Here is an 18,085-nt window from a genome sequence, read left to right as displayed (position 1 = left end):
CGTGCTATGACGCGCATGTGCAGAATGAATAATCTGCTCTATCAACAGAATCCCCGTTTACATGCAGCATGAAGCTGATTATCAATCGGCGTAGAGACGACCTCTTTCAATCCGATCAGAAACACAATCCGATCTGGGTGAATGGTAGGGATGGGAACGACACGGGATTTGGATTGTCGATTGTCGAGGCCCATGTGTCGACTTTTTGTCGAATTGTCGGCCCTTTTTTTTTTTTAACAGCAGCAGCAGCAGATATGCGGGGGCGGGGGGGCTACACGTGCTTTTGTTGTGGTTTATTAACGCTGCTGTCGGCACGAGCGGACGAGGCAGCACGCATTCGGTTTCTTTTCTTTTTTTTTCTTCCGTGCATGTCCGCGGTCCTCTACGAAGAATGCAACCATGGCATCCACCTGTTTTGCCGATGGTTTTGCCCTTTTTGCCCATGGTTTTGCCCTTTTTGCGGAGCCGGACTCGTCATCAACAGCACCATCACCTAGACTGCAGGGAGCCCGGACAGCTGACCTCTGGACTCTGTCGCCTGTCAGCATGCAGCGTGCACGCTCCCGTCACATGTGAAGCAGAATGAGGGTCAAGTAGCTATCCCATTTAGAAAAAGTGGATTTGTTTTATTTAAAATATTTTATTTCATTAGGGGAAAAGTGGCAATTTCTGCTGTTTATTTGAATAGGAAATATTGAAAGACAAAATGCAATTTACACATGGAAATCCCACAAGCCCCGCCCCCTCGACATTTCGACACTCCATTTTTTTTGTCGAGGGGAGCATGTGTCGATTTTTTGTCGATTTGTCGACAAAAAGACCCATCCCTAGTGAATGGGGTCCGGTACGGTGTTTACATGAGACATTTAGAATCTGATTGACCTCTTAATCTGATTGTAAACAGGATTTTTGGACCCAAGTAAACGCACCTAGTGAAACCAGAGAGAGCTGTGATGTTTGGACCGAAGCAGAAGAGACAGGACTTTAAGAAGCTGGGAACTGGTTTAATCTGGTTTAATCTGGTTTAATCTGTGGAGAAGAGACAGAACATTATGTCTCTTTTAAAGTTAATTTATCCAGTGTAACAGTGTGAACACAGTGTGTGACGTTGAGCTGATCGTGTGTGTGTGTGTGTGTGCAGCTCTCCGTCGGTCAGCGGTCCAGGCTTCTCCTCCAGACTGTGTAAGAGAGCGCTCTACTCGTACTTCCGTAAGGTGGCCGAGGCCGGAGGACACAGCTACCTGCTGGAGCTGCCCACCTACCACAGCGTCAAGGTGTGTGTCTGTCTGTCTGTGTGTGTGTGTGAGAGCTGCAACACTACACTGCAAAAACTCAAATATCTTACCAAGAATATTTGTCTTATTTCTAGTCAAAATAAGACTCATCACATTAAAAGCAGCTTGTTTTTAGACACTTTTTACTTCTTTCAAGCAGATTTTCACTTGAAATAAGTAGAAAAATCTGATAGTGGAGCAAGTTTTTCTTTCTTATTACAAGCACAAAAAACTTGCTTTCACTGGCAGATTTTTCTACTTATTTCAAGTGAAAATTAGTTTGAAACAAGTGAAAATGATCTAAAAACAAGTTCATTTTTAGGTGATGAGTGTGGGAACCAACTGCAGCTTATGCAGCACTATCAAACAAATAGAACGCCCCCTTGTGGTCTAAATGTGCAACATTACAGTAATATAGAAATCATGTATGGAAATAACTTTACTTTTACTCTGTATTTTAATATGATCCATCTACGGTAATATATTTAAGCTATATGAATGTAAATCATGAATTAGAATCTAAATAAACAATAATGAACAAAGGATACAACAATGAGTCTTATTTTAAGTGTAAAGAGTTTAGTTGTGACTAGAAATGAGACATTTTGACAAGAAAAAGGACGAATATTGTTGTAAAAGGTTGGGTTTTTGCAGTGTAACCCTGTCAGGTGTGGTCTGTTGTGTGTCTGTTGTGTGTCTGTGTGTGTCTGTCTGTCTGTGTGAGAGCTGTAACACTACACTGCAAAAACTCCAATATCTTACCAAGAATATTTGTCTTATTTCTAGTCAAAATAAGACTCATCACATAAAAAGCTTTTAGACACTTTTTACTTCTTTCAAGCATTTTTTTTTACTTGAAATAAGTAGAAAAATCTGATAGTGGAGCAAGTTTTTCTTTCTTATTACAAACACAAAAAACTTGCTTTCACTGGCAGATTTTTCTACTTATTTCAAGTGAAAATTAGTTTGAAACAAGTGAAAATGATCTAAAAACAAGTTAATTTTTCGGTGATGAGTCTCATTTTAAGTGGAAAGAGATTAGTTTTGACTAGAAATGAGACATTTTGATTAGAAAAAGGACAAATATTCTTGGAAAGGTTTGAGTTTTGCGGTGTAAACCTGTCAGGTGTGGTCTGTTCCCACCAGGCCGAGGCGGGCATCTACCAGACGGTGAAGGACCTGGTCCGGGAGCAGTTCCTGAAGGTCCATGCTGGTCCCTGGGAGCCCAAGAAGCTGGTCGACTGTTTCAGCGCCTGAGGAATCGAACCTGTTCACGTTCTGTTCACGTTGTGTTTGACTCTTTATCACCTTTTATCAGATCGGTGGCTCTGCTTTAGTTTAACGCGCGACTTCGCTGCTGTTTTCAGTTTGTGTGGATGTTTGGAGAAAAGAATAAAGAAAAGCTTTCTGTTGTTCAGCACAGTGGAGATGAGAGTTTGAATGAGCAGGGGGGGGTACTTGTTGTAAAGATGGAGAAACACCAGACTGTTGCAGCGAGGAGGAAACGCATCACTTCATCAGTTTAGTTAAAGGGATAGTTCAACATTTAGTCAAATTGGCCCATTGCCATAATCCCTATAGTCATAGCAGTTTGGTTCGATTCACCACGCTATGAGATAATAACACAACGTTACCACACAGAGTTGTTTTAGAGGGAAATTCATGTAAAACCGCTGATGCACGTTGCCTTCAGGGACAGTTTTTCATCAACAGTCTCTGTATTTCCCTCTAAAACAACTCTGTGTGGTAACGTTGTGTTATTATCTCATAGCGTGGTGAATGTGCAGCTCACAACTTGTCCACCAGAGCGTTGTGGAGTTGTTGGATTGTGTATTTGATGAGTTTGATGATGAGGGAAACCAAGAAATCCCATAATGAGCCTCCGTAGCGTAGCTCTGAGCAGCTCACGGCTCTGCTCCGCCGTTCTAAAAATAGCTTGCACCGACAATTAAAGGTAACGAACCTACTGCTATGACTATAGGGATTATGGCAATGGGCCAATTTGACAAAATGTTGAACTATCCCTTTAACACAGCATTAGTTCTGTATCACAGTAACATTATGGTCTGTAGGCTACAGTAGGTTAATGTGTGAGGTCAGAGGTGATGATGATGACGATGATGAAGGAGCCAGACAGACTCATCGTGTCGTCTCTTAAATTGAACATGTTGTTATTGTTTCATGTGGTTACCGTGGTTCATTGTCACCATGGCTCCACTCACCAGTTGCTTGGCAACCGACTCCTCCTTGGAACTGATGCAACCACTCATGTCTTTATAATCACAGGCTCTTTTACAACATTTAGTCAAAACAAAAACACGCCGGTTTTGTGTGCAAGTTGATGTAATGAAGCTTTAATTAATTAAACACTCGTCTCCAGATGTTGACGTGTGGATGCAGTTTCATCTCTGCTGCTTCATCTCTGCTGCTGCAGGAGGCCCAGGGCCGGGGCCGTGGGGCTCCTCGGGGCCGTGGGGCTCCTCGGGGCCGTGGGGAGGGACAGGGAGTTCACAAAGAGTCCTGTAAGGGAACGAGACACCGGTGAACAACCTGAAGGAGAGACAGACTCATGAGTGGTGGCTCTGAATGAATAGAATAGAATAGAATAAACTTTAATGTCCCACAGAGGAAATTTGTTGTGGTAAAAAAGCTGCCTTAATATACATAAAATACATAAATGACAGTTGACATGTACACACACACTCATGACACACCCAGTTAAGGGTTAAAAAGATTAAAAAGTAAACAAACAAACAAGCATCAGTTATTGCACATCTCCCAGATAAAAAATAAAAACAAGAGTTACTGCACCTCCCAGGCCTCAGCGTTACACCATCTACAGAGCTGTTTAAAAGTTTGATGGAGGTGGGTACAAAAGAGAATTTAAAACGATTCAGTCTGCATTTAGGGAGTCTATACCTTCTACCGGAAGACAAGAGCTCCTAGTTTTCTAGAAGGATGTGGGACGGATGATGGAGCTGCTGGATGTCGGTGAAGAAAAGGCTGAGGGGTTATTTCATGTCTGTGCAGTGACATTCACTTTGTCTGTCAGGGAGGGGCCGAGTCGTCAAGATGAATTACACCTTTCAGCTGCTCCTTTCAAGGGATACGCCAACATTTTTTTTTTTAAGTATCTTGCCTCACTCCTGAGTCCATGACCAGCAGATAGACACCATCCTTTCCACTGTGCGTGCAGTAACAAGGGAGCTGGCGCACAGCTGATTAGCTTAGCTCAAAAACGCCGAACGACTATGGGTAGTGTTATTCTGCCTCCACCTAAAGTCACTAATTAGCTTAGCTCAAACACTGGAAGTGTATGGGTAGTGTTAGCCTGCCTCCACCTAAAGTCATCAGAGAAACTCAATTTCAACAACTCTAAACGGGCCGATCTTGGTCTCAGAGCTGACAAAACTCTCCGGTAAGGCATCTTGAGCGGTCAAATGCCGCTAACGGGGCCAGATCGGTCAAAACGGAAAGCAACGTTAACCGGAAGTGCGTTGGTCACAACGGCTAGCTTTAATAGCCCCGAAGCTGATTTCATTTTAGCTCTAAACTCTGTAAATATTTCACTTTATCCACATTTCAAACATGTTTAGGTGAGAAAGTAGCCGTTTAGATCAGCAGTGTGTCGTTAATTTGTCTAAATACCAGCTGTTTACTATTTTGTTGGGACGAATTCAGCGCTACTCAAGCTAGCCGTTGTGACCAACGCACTTCTGGTTACTTTCACAAAATAAAACACCCGTTGCCCTTTACATACAGAAAACCATGACGATAGAATTTGTGCTTTTACTTTGAAATAGGAAGCTAACCTACCCTCGATGTAGCTAGCTTGAACCAAAATAAAGCGTCTTTGCTTGAACCCTCCGTTTTGACCGATCTCATCCCGTTAGCGGCATTTGACCGCTCAAGATGCCTTACCGGAGAGTTTTGTAGCTCTGAGACGAAGATCGGCCCGCCGGTTTCTGTTTAGAGTTGCTGAAGAGTTTCTCTGATGACTTTAGGTGGAGGCAGGCTAACACTACCCATACACTTCCAGTGTTTGAGCTAAGCTAATTAGCGACTTTAGGTGGAGGCAGGCTAACACTACCCATACACTTCCAGTGTTTGAGCTAAGCTAATTAGCGACTTTAGGTAGGAGGCAGGCTAACACTACCCATACACTTCCAGTGTTTGAGCTAAGCTAATTAGCGACTTTAGGTGGAGGCAGGCTAACACTACCCATACACTTCCAGTGCTTGAGCTAAGCTAATTAGCGACTTTAGGTGGAGGCAGGCTAACACTACCCATACACTTCCAGTGTTTGAGCTAAGCTAATTAGCGACTTTAGGTGGAGGCAGGCTAACACTACCTATACACTTCCAGTGTTTGAGCTAAGCTAATTAGCGACTTTAGGTGGAGGCAGGCTAACACTACCCATACACTTCCAGTGTTTGAGCTAAGCTAATTACGGCGATACGGCTCTATCTCCATGGTTACTGCACGCACAGTGGAAAGGATGGTGTCTATCTGCTGGTCATGGACTCAGGAGTGAGACAAGATACAAAAAAAAAAAATGTTGGTGTATCCCTTTAAATGACTGAACAACAGAGGAGGATCAGAGAACTCATTAGGAGAATAATGTCCCAGCAGAGCGACTGATGAGCAGCGACAGCGTCACTGAAGAGGATCTGAGGAGAACTAGATGTTGTCGTCCTCACCCAGGTCCGGTCTCCTGCAGCTCCAGTCCCTCTGGCTGCAGTCGGACGAAGCAGACGAGGCCGACGAAGCAGACGAGGCCGATGAGGCCGAGGTGCTCTCTGTGGAGCTGGACTTCACCGAGTGGACGGACGGCACCGAGGCCCGGGGGGGCGGCGGTCTGGGTTTGGCCACGACCGCCGAGGCCGAGTTGCTCCAGTCTGGACCGGACACAGAGACAGGAAGTCAGTGACATCATGACTGCAGTGACATCATGGCTGCAGTGACATCATGACTAGTGACATCATGAGGGTCTCAAAGGAGTTTTCAATGGAAAGCAACTGGACTTGGTTGTTTGTCTAGGAAGACGTTTCACCTTCATCCAAGAGGCTTCATCAGTTCATGCTAAAAGTCATCTATGTAAAAGTAGAGAAACCATCCCTCACCAGGGGAGGTGGCCTGAGACACCACCTATCTCCAATCTACAATGCTGCCCTTTCATCCCTTCCCAGGAGATTCAACAATCTAGCCTCAAAGAACAACCACTGTTCACATGTGGCAAGTGACTCCAACGACTGTCGTTATAACAACATAGGGCACTAACGAAGTCCAAACCAACTTTTCCATCATCAAAGACAGTCACTTAAACGACTGTCGTTATAACAACATAGGGCACTAACGAAGTCGAAACCAACTTTCCATCAAAAACAGTCATTTAAACGACTGTCGTTGGCACTTGGAGCACAAAAGGGAACCAGTGACATCATCACCCTTGTGAACACCCACACAAGAGGTTAAATAGTGAGTCTCCACACCAGATAGTTGGACCAGTCCCAGCCTGGTCAGATGCTACATGAACTGATGAAGGTGAAACGTCTTCCTAGACAAATAACTAAGTCCAGTTGCTTTACATTTAACCTCCTTTGAAATACTATGACCTGAACAAATGAGAATATGCACAGGATCATGGCGGTCGGTGACATCATGGCGGTCAGTGACATCATGGCGGTCGGGGTCGGGGGTCGTACCTGAGTACTCGTCCAGTCTGAAGCGTCCCAAGCAGAGATGAATCCTCCACTGTTTCCTCACGTTCTCCTTCATCAGGCAGTGGAAGAGGAAGATGAAGAGGCCTGAAGAGGAAGGACCAGGACCAGGTTAGTGTCTGTGTTGTTTCCTCTGCAGATACACGGGGTTTGTCCTTCAACAGAGCGTTTTGTGTGTTTGTGTGTTTGTGTGTTTGTGTGTTTGTGTGTTTGTGTTGCATCACTCAGATGAAACAGAAAGTGGAATGAGGAGTTGGAGGTGAATCTGTTGTGAATCTGTTGCATCATTCAGCTCCGTCTGCTTTTCCCTTTCTACTGCTTCCTGTTGAATCATGAATGTGAAATGAGTTGTTGCATGTGTGGTGAGCAAACAGTGGACACACAAACACACACACACACTGATGTAAACACGATGGCGCCTTCTGCTTACATCAATAGCGCGGCCATCTTGGTCAGGGGGTTCTGACCATAGACATAAACGTCTGACCAGCAGTCAGACCAGTCAGACCCTGTACAACACATTTCAGTGTATTTATGCATGTGGGTGTGTGTCTGAGTATGGAAGTGTATGTTTAATACATTTTTTTAAAAAAATTATAAAACATTTCCATCATAAACATCTGTCTGACATTTATAATAAACCAAACGGCTGGAAAATCGGTTGAATATTCAGTGAGTTGTGGCGATTTTAATGATTGATAGACGTCTGCCTCTGTTGACTAGTGCAGGAAGTAGACACGGCTTCCCCCTGACCAAGATGGCCGCCGCATTGACGTATTCCACTCAATAGGTTTGCCTAGGAACATCTAGTCAGTATATACAGTTGTGTTCAAAATAATAGCAGTCCGACGTCACTTGGAAGATAAATCACTGATTTTGTTAGAATTTCAACTTTTTTTTTTTCAACTTTTTCTAGAAGGTTTAGTAAAGGTATAGAAAACCAACAGACCCAACAGGCATGACGTGCATGCTGCTGATTCTGTGAAACTGAGTCATTTACTGAAAGGGGCGTGTTCAAAAAAACAACAGTGCCAGGTTCAATTATTGAGGTCATTGATTATGTGAAAAAAAATAGGTGTTTAACAGGTGGCCCTTATTCAAGGATCAAGGCAACTGATGCTGCATTTGCTGGCTGTGCATTTGTCCTTGAAAAACAGAGTAAAATGGGTCATTCAAGACACTGTTCAGAAGAGATCATGGATCAGTTTGAGTACACCAGAATACTGGAAGTAGTCATGTTGCCGTATACTGAAGAGGAAATGACCCCAAACACACCAGCAAGCGTGTAAAAAAAAGATGTCAACACTGCTATTTTTTTGAACATTATATTTCTTGACTTTCTGTAAAATATTATCAAATTAAATTACTTTTTCCAATTTTCTTGGTTTGAAATAGAATGTGCAGTGTCCCCAATGCAGTTGTGTTCCTTAAAATACAATTTATTTGAAGAATTTTGAGGTTTACTCACCTTTTTGAACACACTGTTATTATTATGAACACAACTGTATATGCTGGTTAGTTGATTTTTATTATGAACATAACTGTATATCTATGATTGTGACACTAATGAGGCTGTGATGGAGACAGTAGAAGACAGTAAGACACACTAGGACACACTAGGACACTTTGGGACCTTGCAGAGAGTTGAGTCCAGAGAACAGGTAGAGCAGGACTACTCGGGCCGGGCCGAAGGTGAAGAGTCCGGCGGTCCAGCTGAGTCCCAGCAGCAGCGTCAGACTGGCCACGCCCCTCAGGTCCTGGACCAGTCCGCCGCGAGTCCCCGCCGGGCTGTTGGCCCGCATGTGGCGGATCTGGACCAGAACCACCACGAACACCTGGACGGGGATCGGAGAGACAACATCAGAGATCCAACAAGACGGGAATGATGGGAATGATGGGGATGACGGGATGATGAGAATGATGGGAATGATGGGAATGATGGGGATGACGGGATGATGAGAATGATGGGAATGATGGGAATGATGGGAATGACGGGATGACGGGAATGACGGGAATGATGGGAATGATGAGAATGACGGGATGATGGGAATGACAGGAATGATGAGAATGATGAGAATGATGGGAATGATGGGAATGACGGGAATGATGAGAATGGTAGGAATGATGAGAATGATGGGAATGACGGGAATGATGGGAATGATGGGAATGATGGGAATGACGGGAATGCCGGGAATGACGAGAATGATGGGAATGATGAGAATGATGGGAATGCCGGGATGATGGGAATGACGGGAATGATGGGAATGATGGGAATGACGGGAATGCCGGGAATGACGAGAATGATGGGAATGATGAGAATGATGGGAATGCCGGGATGATGGGAATGACGAGAATGATGGGAATGATGAGAATGATGGGAATGCCGGGATGATGGGAATGACGGGAATGATGAGAATGACGGGATGATGGGAATGACGGGATGACGGGAATGACGGGAATGATGGGAATGATGGGAATGATGAGAATGATGGGAATGACGGGATGATGGGAATGATGAGAATGACGGGATGATGGGAATGACGGGAATGATGAGAATGATGGGAATGATGGGAATGATGAGAATGATGGGATGATGGGAATGACGGGATGATGGAATGACGGGATGATGGGAATGACGGGGATGATGGGAATGACGGGAATGATGGAATGACGGGATGATGGGAATGACGGGAATGATGGAATGACGGGATGATGGGAATGACGGGATGATGGAATGACGGGAATGACGGGGATGATGGGAATGACGGGAATGATGGAATGACGGGATGATGGGAATGACGGGAATGATGGAATGACGGGATGATGGGAATGACGGGAATGATGGAATGACGGGATGATGGGAATGACGGGATGATGGAATGACGGGAATGACGGGGATGATGGGAATGACGGGAATGATGGAATGACGGGATGATGGGAATGACGGGAATGATGGAATGACGGGATGATGGGAATGACGGGAATGATGGGAATGACGGGAATGATGGGATGATGAGAATGATGGGATGATGGGAATGACGGGATGATGGGAATGATGGGAATGACGGGAATGATGGAATGACGGGATGATGGGAATGATGGGAATGACGGGGATGACGGGATGATGGGAATGACGGGAATGATGGGAATGACGGGAATGATGGGAATGATGGGAATGACGGGAATGATGGAATGACGGGATGATGGGAATGACGGGAATGATGGGAATGATCGGAATGATGGGAATGACGGGAATGATCGGAATGATGGGAATGACGGGAATGATGGGAATGATGGGAATGATGGGAATGACGGGAATGATCGGAATGATGGGAATGACGGGAATGATGGGAATGATGAGAATGACCGGAATGACGGGAATGATCGGAATGATCGGAATGATGGGAATGACGGGAATGATCGGAATGATGGGAATGACGGGAATGATCGGAATGACGGGAATGATGAGAATGACGGGAATGATGGGATGTCTGGACGAGGTTGTTGTCTTACCCCGGTATTGAAGAGGAAGACGAGTGCGGCGAAGGCCACCACGGACACATAGAAGGTCACGTTGTCCTGCAGCCAGCAGCTGAGGGACACACCAAACAACCAATCACAACGCAGCTGAGGGAGACACCAAACAACCAATCACAACGCAGCTGAGGGACACACCAAACAACCAATCACAACGCAGCTGAGGGAGACACCAAACAACCAATCACAACGCAGCTGAGGGAGACACGAGGAAACAACCAATCACAACGCAGCTGAGGGAGACACGAGGAAACAACCAATCACAACGCAGCTGAGGGAGACACGAGGAAACAACCAATCACAGCGCAGCTGAAGAGTCATAATAAAACTCAGCAGTTCAAGCAGCTGAGTGATGAACATCCTGTTTCCTGGTCGCAACAATGATTTTATATTTTAAAGCTTTACAAGACTTTTTAAAAGTTCTTACAATATAAGATCAATTTAAATACAGAGTCATGTAAAAGTATTTGCCCTCTTCCTGATTTATTACTTTTTGCATATTTGTCACACTTCAATGTTTAAGACGATACAGACTCTCACTGTGGTTCGCTCGAGTCTCAGAGCTTTAGAAACGGCTTTCTAACACTTTCCAGACTGACAGATGTCCATGACTTAGTTTTTCCATCTCGATCACAGCTGATGTGTTGGTGTTTGAGATCTCTCCTCCTTCACTTCACTCCAACAGCTTCTAGTGAAAGGAGTTCTAGACTCTACTGGTCTGGGTCTGGACAGTGACACTGAACTCAGCTTTCCAAAACATTTGGTTTAGTTGGTTGATGATTTAACAAGGGAGGAGGAGGACCAGGCAGGTTTGGAAGGCTTTCTCCCTTAATCAATGAAATCATCATTTAAAAACTGCATTTTATATTTACTTGGGTCATCTTTGTCTGATATTAAATGTGGGTAACACTTTACTTGAATAGGTATTCATAAGATTGACATAACACTGTCATAACCATGACATAACACTGTCATAAACATCAATGAATACTTCTGACAGCTGTGGTTAAGTGTCATTCGGTAAGTTATGTCACTTTTGATGCAAAGTTGACATTATTTGAGATGTCCTTGTTATGAGAACTTGACATAAAGACAATTTAAACTGTCATAGCAGACCTAATGGACAAACTTTAAAAATTATGTCAAGTTGTCAGAACAAAAACATCTCAAACAATGTCAACTTTGCATCAAAAGTGACATAACTTACCGAATGACACTTAACCACAGCTGTCAGAAGTATTCATTGATGGTTATGACAGCTGTTATGTCATGGTTATGAATACCTATTACAGTAAAGTGTTACCGTATGTTTCTTCCCAGTGTCTGTAGATTCAGAGTTGGACCAGGTTGACTTCCTAACTGGTTCTGGTTCCGTCTGAAACACAATCTGACGTCGTCCGTGAACCTGAGACTCACAAGTTGTTGAAGTGGTCCACTGAGTCGAAGCCGGGCTGTCCGTCGGTGTAGAGGTGACTGCCGTAGGCGTCTCTGTTGACGATGAGGACCAGGACGCAGACGACCAGAGGAAGTCCTGCAGGCAGAGGACAACAGGCGTTAAAGGAGAATTCCGGTCATTTTTTACCCCTAAATCGTTGTTCTGATGGTCACCCAGTGTTGGGGGTTAGGTTAGGTTTGATAATTTCTTTACTAGGGCCGGGACTCGATTAAAAAAATTTATCGAATTAATTAGAGGCTTTGTAATTAATTAATCGCAATTAATCGCATATAAATATTTCACCTGAGAACAGTGAGAAGCATTTTTTTTTTCACATGGATTTTAGTATACCATTGAATGACTGAATACATAAGCTTAAGCAACAAAACGTTGTGCCAGGACCGCGGCGACCGCTGGTACGAGCAGCGCCGCCATTAGCAGCCGTTAGCACAGCCTCATGCTACAGGGAGACTCCTCGCGCTGGGTGACCGGCCACATGGTGCTGTGTCTGGGGGAGAGGAGCAGAAAGACCGGGGCCTGGAGCTCCGCGGCGCCGCAGTGCAGAGAGACCGCTGCGGCTGGAATCAGCTGTGTGTCGGGGAGAGGAGGAAGACCAGTAGCTCAGCAGGGCCGCGTGTATATCGGACCACAGGACCATAATCGCTGTATAAACGATGTAAATAATAATTACCAATGCTCCAAATCGTAGACCATAGCTTTAACTCGTTACTCACTGGTTTCTTAGAGATGGTACAGCCTGAGGCCAGTATACAACAGGTAACAGTGTTGTTGTCTCTTTTCACCTCCTCTCTCCCTTGCAGTGATCAGTGCATGGATGTATTATATTAACAGTGTCGGCAGCTTGTTAGATGATTGTGCTCCAGTGTAATCAGTATGCCTGAAACTCATCCAGTGAGAAACGTTCCGTGGTGCAAAATAAGTGCGATTAAAATGCGTTAATTTTTTTTAACGCGTTAATTTTTGTGTAATTAATTAATCGTAATTAACGCGTTAAAGTCCCGGCCCTATTCTTTACACAAATAAACGGTCAGAGATATTCTGGACATTACTACTGCACTGCTCCACCGTTTATTTTAGTAAAGAAATCATCACAACAAGGACAAAGTGTTAGTTTCTCTCTGTGATGGGATAGTAATGTCTTTCTGGGATGTTTCAGAGTTGGGCTATCTGAGGTGAGTGAAGTTTCTACTGTTTCTACTCTCCACTATATGAGTTCAGTGGTGTCTCTAAGGATTCCAGTCATGTACCAGAGATATCTGATTGTTTTCTGAGTGTTTGTTGTGGTTGAAAGAATTGCCCCCATAGGTTAGCGTTGTGTGGCTATCGCTAGCGCCGGGTAGCCATGGTAACTCTGGTTTGCCTGCAGCAATTTTAGTCGCGTTTTTTGCTCCAACCAACACTGAGTGACCATCAGGACAACAATTTAGGGGTCAGAAATGACCGGAATTCTCCTTTAACAGGAGGATCCTCAGCAGCTGCTCCCCGGTCCCGGTCCCGGTCCCGGTCCCAGACTCTGGACTCACCCCATCCCAGAGCGCAGAACTTGAGGATGTAGGAGGGCACGTAGACGTTGAAGACCTTGACGAGGGCGAAGTACATGTTGACGGCCTCCAGTCCCATCCAGGTGAAGGAGGCCAGCAGGAAGTAGTGCAGCGCGGCGGCCGCGGCCACGCACAGCGCCTGCACGCCCCACGACGCCAGCCACGAGTTGAGCAGGAACACCAGGTTCAGGCCCAGCAGGGCCAGGGACAGGTTGATCAGGATCTGAGATGGGTAGTCCCGCCGGAGCTTCCTGAGAGACGGGGAGGGAAACAGTCTATTCATCCAGGTCATCGTTCTTTTCTGGGCAAATTGAATCGTAGGCAACTGGACTTGTATTTGTCTGGGAAGACGTTTCTCCTCTTGTCCAAGGGGCTTCATCAGTTCGTACGCAACAAGTCTAACTAGTCCAGCTAGCTAGACAAAGACAGTGGAGTGAGACTTCTCAAGTCATTACAGCTGCAGGAACCCATTCTGACTGAAAATCATCAGCATCCTCTGACGTTCCTCTCATCAGCTTCACAGAGACTGTTCATAACCCACTGAGCTCAACACAGAGGTTCATTAACGGTGCAGACTCAGTTTCCATCATCAGGTTCATCATCCTGAGTCACGTACAATAAAACAATAAATATAAAGTATATTTATATATCTATTTGTTTATAACAGTTTGGATTCTTACTCAAACACTGTGTAGGTGAGGACTGTGACTCCTAAGAACAGGGAGGAGACTCCACAGCCCACGTAGGTGATGATGGTCAGAATCTGCTCGTTGGTGGCGTCCACCTGAGTCCTGGAGACGTCCTGCACACACACGGTAACAATAACACACACACGGTAACAATAACACACACACACGTTACAGAAACAATAACACACATCATCAGTATTTATCAGTATTTATATCCAAACATATTTTGACAAAATAATACTAAATATTTACATTGGGAATGAATCTTAAATAAAATTTCCTAATCTTTCCTATTCATTAATTCAGCATCACGTTGTTGGTGAGATGATGTCTCTTATTAAACCAGAGACAGGGATGAAACCTGCTCTGTCCAAACGATATTGTCTGAAACCTCTGGAACATCTGGAGGTCTTTGAAACCTCTGGAGGTCTCTGAAACATGTGGAAGTCTCTGAACATCTGGAGGCCTCTGAAACCTCTGGAGTAGCAGTGATTCTTAGCCTGGAGGAAGTTGATAAATAGATTATATTTGAGACTAAATTCCACTGATTCTCAGCCTTTTAGACTAAAACGTCTTGGAGATGCTTCATGAATACGACTCCAGAGCTTCAGCGAAGCAGAAACAGGTTTTGTACCAGAAGAACTCCGAAGTGTGTGAGATGGTCACACAGACACGTTGTGTAGTCGGAGCTGCTGTTGTGTTTCCTGCAGCCGTGGTCGTCCCAGCCCCCGTGTCCATCTAACACGAGACACACGATCAGAATCACAGGGTTTGTGCAGATGTGTTTGTACAGATGTGAAGATGTGAGCAGCACCTACCGTTCTTATTGAAGTTCCAGTAGACACACTGGACGTCTTTGTTCAGCTGGAACAGAGAGGGAGATGAAAAGGGTTTTGAACTGGTTCATCAAGTCTCGCCAAGGCAAGGCAATTTTATTAGTATAGCCCGTTTTTACCACTAGTTTGTCTCAAAGGGCTTTACATCCCATCATAACAACATCCTCTGTCCTTAGACCCTCACATCCACTGAGGAAAAACTCCATGGAAAACCCTTTTAACAGGGAAACCCAGGAGAAAGCTCAGGGTGAGCAACAGAGGAGGGATCATCACCCAGGACGGACAAATGACAGAGATGTTGTTACACACAAGAAAACAGTTTATAGTTTATGACACAGAATGTGGGAAACAGCTGATCGGAGCTGGTCTCACCGTGTTGGGGATCAGGTGGTGCAGCGTGACCTTGACGTGTTCCTCCAGGTCCGTGATGGGCGCGGTGGCGTTGGTGACGCTGGCCGACACCACGAAGGTGTTGAGGGCGCGGCCCTTCTGGCTGCTCTGAAAGGTTCAGCAGCATCGGGTCAGAACCGGAGCAGAAGCTCAGAGACAGAAACGAGGTACGACGTTCACGCTGAACTCTGGGAGGAATAAATACCTGGAAGAGCAGCGGAATGCCGTAGAACTGGAACTGGACCCGGGGGTTCTGGTCCTGGCTGCCCGGGGGGAAGCTGTGCTGCAGCGCCGAGGGCAGAGAGATGAAGGCCACCGTGCCGTTAAACGGATACTGGTTGATAAAGATCTACAAAGAGAAGAAAACTTTATTAACCCAGACTCAGAGACAACGACAGCTGAAGGACACTTTGACTGACGAGTCCTTTACATCTCAGAGATTCACTCTGATTTTAATGTGGAGCTCAAAGTTTCATCAGATTCTAATTCAGACAGTTTGAAATGTGGGTCAAGATGATCTAACATATTTCTGTTGGATGGATCCGGCCTTGAATAAAAGCTGCTGAAGGAGGAAACTGATTCTGTCTCTGGATGAAGATGAATCTTTCACTTTTTGATTCACAGAGTCATGTAACTGTTGATTACGTCTTTCTTCACCACATCCATTTAAGTTTCTTTCAGAGAATATTAATGTGGCTCCAGATAACAAGGAGCTATAGTCTAACAGCTCATTAACCAGGTAGACTGTCGACTAGAAAATAATCAACAACTATTTAGATTTAATTGTTTTACTAATTTACAATTTAAACGTTTAGGAAGAAAAGACACCTTCCTTCATTACACTATCATTGATAATCAGATACTTGTTGGAGCATCTGATCATAAAGATTAGAGAGTGAGTGTCAATATGATCTGTACATTCGTCATTTATTGACCCAAAAGCAGTCTGGTGTTATAGATATTCTATTATTCATAGATCTGAATAAATATGAGCCTTGTTCCGACCTCTGGCTTGGTGCCAGTCGGGTCCGATGAGACTCCGAACGTCAGACTGTTGAAGTGTCCAGGAGCCACGTCCACCACGGAGATGGCCACGGCCGAAGCCACCAGGCTGGAGGAGCCCTGGTAACCGACCATCCGGTCGCCCACGGCCTCGGTGATGTTCAGAATCCTGTGGAGGAACCACAGGGAGCCGGTCAGTGAACGCATCACGTCTCCAACAGGACGAGCTCAGCTGGTCTGGGGGTCTAGAGGTCTAGAGGTCTGGGGGTCTAGGGGTCTAGAGGTTGGTTGGTTGGTTGGTTGGTTGGTTGGTTGGTTGGTTTACTTTATTTATCCCTGTGAAGGGAAATTGGTCGTCACTCTGTATGTACAAACATCCAACACACAATACTACAACATGACAAGCATTGACAACTCAGGCAGTACAATAAGTGCAATGCAATGCATTACTTAGCATAGCACACAATTTATTTTAGGTCTAGAGATCTAGAGGTCTGGAGGTCTAGAGGTCTTACGTGTTGGTGAAGGGCAGCAAGTCGCTGTCTGACTGCAGGATGTCGGAGAGGATGTTGAGGAGCGCCTGGCCCAGGTCTAGAGGTCTGGTGGTCTAGAGGTCTTACGTGTTGGTGAAGGGCAGCAAGTCTAGAGGTCTAGAGGTCTGGGGGTCTAGAGGTCTAGAGGTCTTACATGTTGGTGAAGGGCAGCAAGTCTAGAGGTCTTACGTGTTGGTGAAGGGCAGAAGATGGCTGTCTGACTGCAGGATGTCAGAGAGGATGTTGAGGAGCGCCTGGCCCAGGTCTAGAGGTCTAGGGGTGTAGAGGTCTTACATGTTGGTGAAGGGCAGCAAGTCTAGAGGTCTTACGTGTTGGTGAAGGGCAGAAGATGGCTGTCTGACTGCAGGATGTCAGAGAGGATGTTGAGGAGCGCCTGGCCCAGGTCTAGAGGTCTGGGGGTCTAGAGGTCTAGGGATCTGGTGGTCTAGGGGTCTAGAGGTCTAGAGGTCTAGAGGTCTAGTGGTCTGGTGGTCTAGAGGTCTAGAGGTCTAGGGATCTGGTGGTCTAGAGGTCTAGGGGTCTAGGGATCTGGTGGTCTAGAGGTCTTACGTGTTGGTGAAGGGCAGCAGATCGCTGTCTGACTGCAGGATGTCGGAGAGGATGCTGATGAGAGCCTGGCCCAGGTCTAGAGGTGTAGAGGTCTAGAGGTCTAGGGGTCTAGAGGTCTAGGGGTCTAGGGGTCTGGTGGTCTAGAGGTCTAGGGGTCTAGGGGTCTGGTGGTCTAGAGGTCTAGAGGTCTAGAGGTCTAGGGATCTGGTGGTCTAGAGGTCTAGAGGTCTTACGTGTTGGTGAAGGGCAGCAGATCGCTGTCTGACTGCAGGATGTCAGACAGGATGTTGATGAGGGCCTGGCCCAGGGCCGGCGTGACCGGACTGCGGTCCACCAGGTCCTGCAGCTTGGTGAGGATGGTGAGCAGCTCCTGGTGGCTCAGCCGGGACCGGTTCCTCAGCAAGTCCTCCATCATCTGCACCACGTCCAGAGCGTTGTCTGGAGACAGACCAATATGATCTAGGATCAGCTCCATCTTCTCACTGAAGCTCAGCGCCACTGTCAAGGGTTAAAATACTGATATTCTTACAACTAGTG

The 18,085-nt window shown here is 45.6% G+C and overlaps 2 protein-coding genes across 2 annotated transcripts in view; one reads left to right on the top strand and one right to left on the bottom strand.

Annotated features, from left to right (window-relative positions):
* Positions 1 to 2,531, top strand: part of adad2 (adenosine deaminase domain containing 2) — a 28,536-nt gene extending 26,005 nt beyond the window's left edge. The window contains exons 9-10 of the mRNA XM_085798906.1: positions 1,142 to 1,274; positions 2,421 to 2,531. Of these exons, the coding sequence (XP_085655032.1) occupies positions 1,142 to 1,274; positions 2,421 to 2,531 (244 nt within the window). The remainder of the gene's footprint in view (positions 1 to 1,141; positions 1,275 to 2,420) is intronic.
* A 3,423-nt stretch (positions 2,532 to 5,954) lies between these two features.
* adgrg4b (adhesion G protein-coupled receptor G4b) overlaps positions 5,955 to 18,085 on the bottom strand; it is a 30,854-nt gene continuing 18,723 nt past the window's right edge. Inside the window, exons 18-30 of the mRNA XM_085798904.1 lie at positions 17,782 to 17,986; positions 16,449 to 16,614; positions 15,649 to 15,792; positions 15,426 to 15,551; positions 15,036 to 15,081; positions 14,852 to 14,955; positions 14,209 to 14,330; positions 13,511 to 13,779; positions 11,948 to 12,062; positions 10,508 to 10,586; positions 8,628 to 8,829; positions 6,980 to 7,081; positions 5,955 to 6,172 (exon numbers count right to left, since the gene is read on the bottom strand). Coding sequence (XP_085655030.1) covers positions 5,955 to 6,172; positions 6,980 to 7,081; positions 8,628 to 8,829; positions 10,508 to 10,586; positions 11,948 to 12,062; positions 13,511 to 13,779; positions 14,209 to 14,330; positions 14,852 to 14,955; positions 15,036 to 15,081; positions 15,426 to 15,551; positions 15,649 to 15,792; positions 16,449 to 16,614; positions 17,782 to 17,986 — 1,898 coding nt within the window. The remainder of the gene's footprint in view (positions 6,173 to 6,979; positions 7,082 to 8,627; positions 8,830 to 10,507; positions 10,587 to 11,947; positions 12,063 to 13,510; positions 13,780 to 14,208; positions 14,331 to 14,851; positions 14,956 to 15,035; positions 15,082 to 15,425; positions 15,552 to 15,648; positions 15,793 to 16,448; positions 16,615 to 17,781; positions 17,987 to 18,085) is intronic.

This window comes from Trachurus japonicus, chromosome 14, assembly GCF_045865225.1.
Source record: "Trachurus japonicus isolate A0001 chromosome 14, Traja_1.0".
NCBI lineage: Eukaryota > Metazoa > Chordata > Actinopteri > Carangiformes > Carangidae > Trachurus > Trachurus japonicus.
The sequence above is the reverse complement of the archived record's forward strand: the minus strand, read 5'-3'. Positions and strand labels throughout refer to the sequence as shown.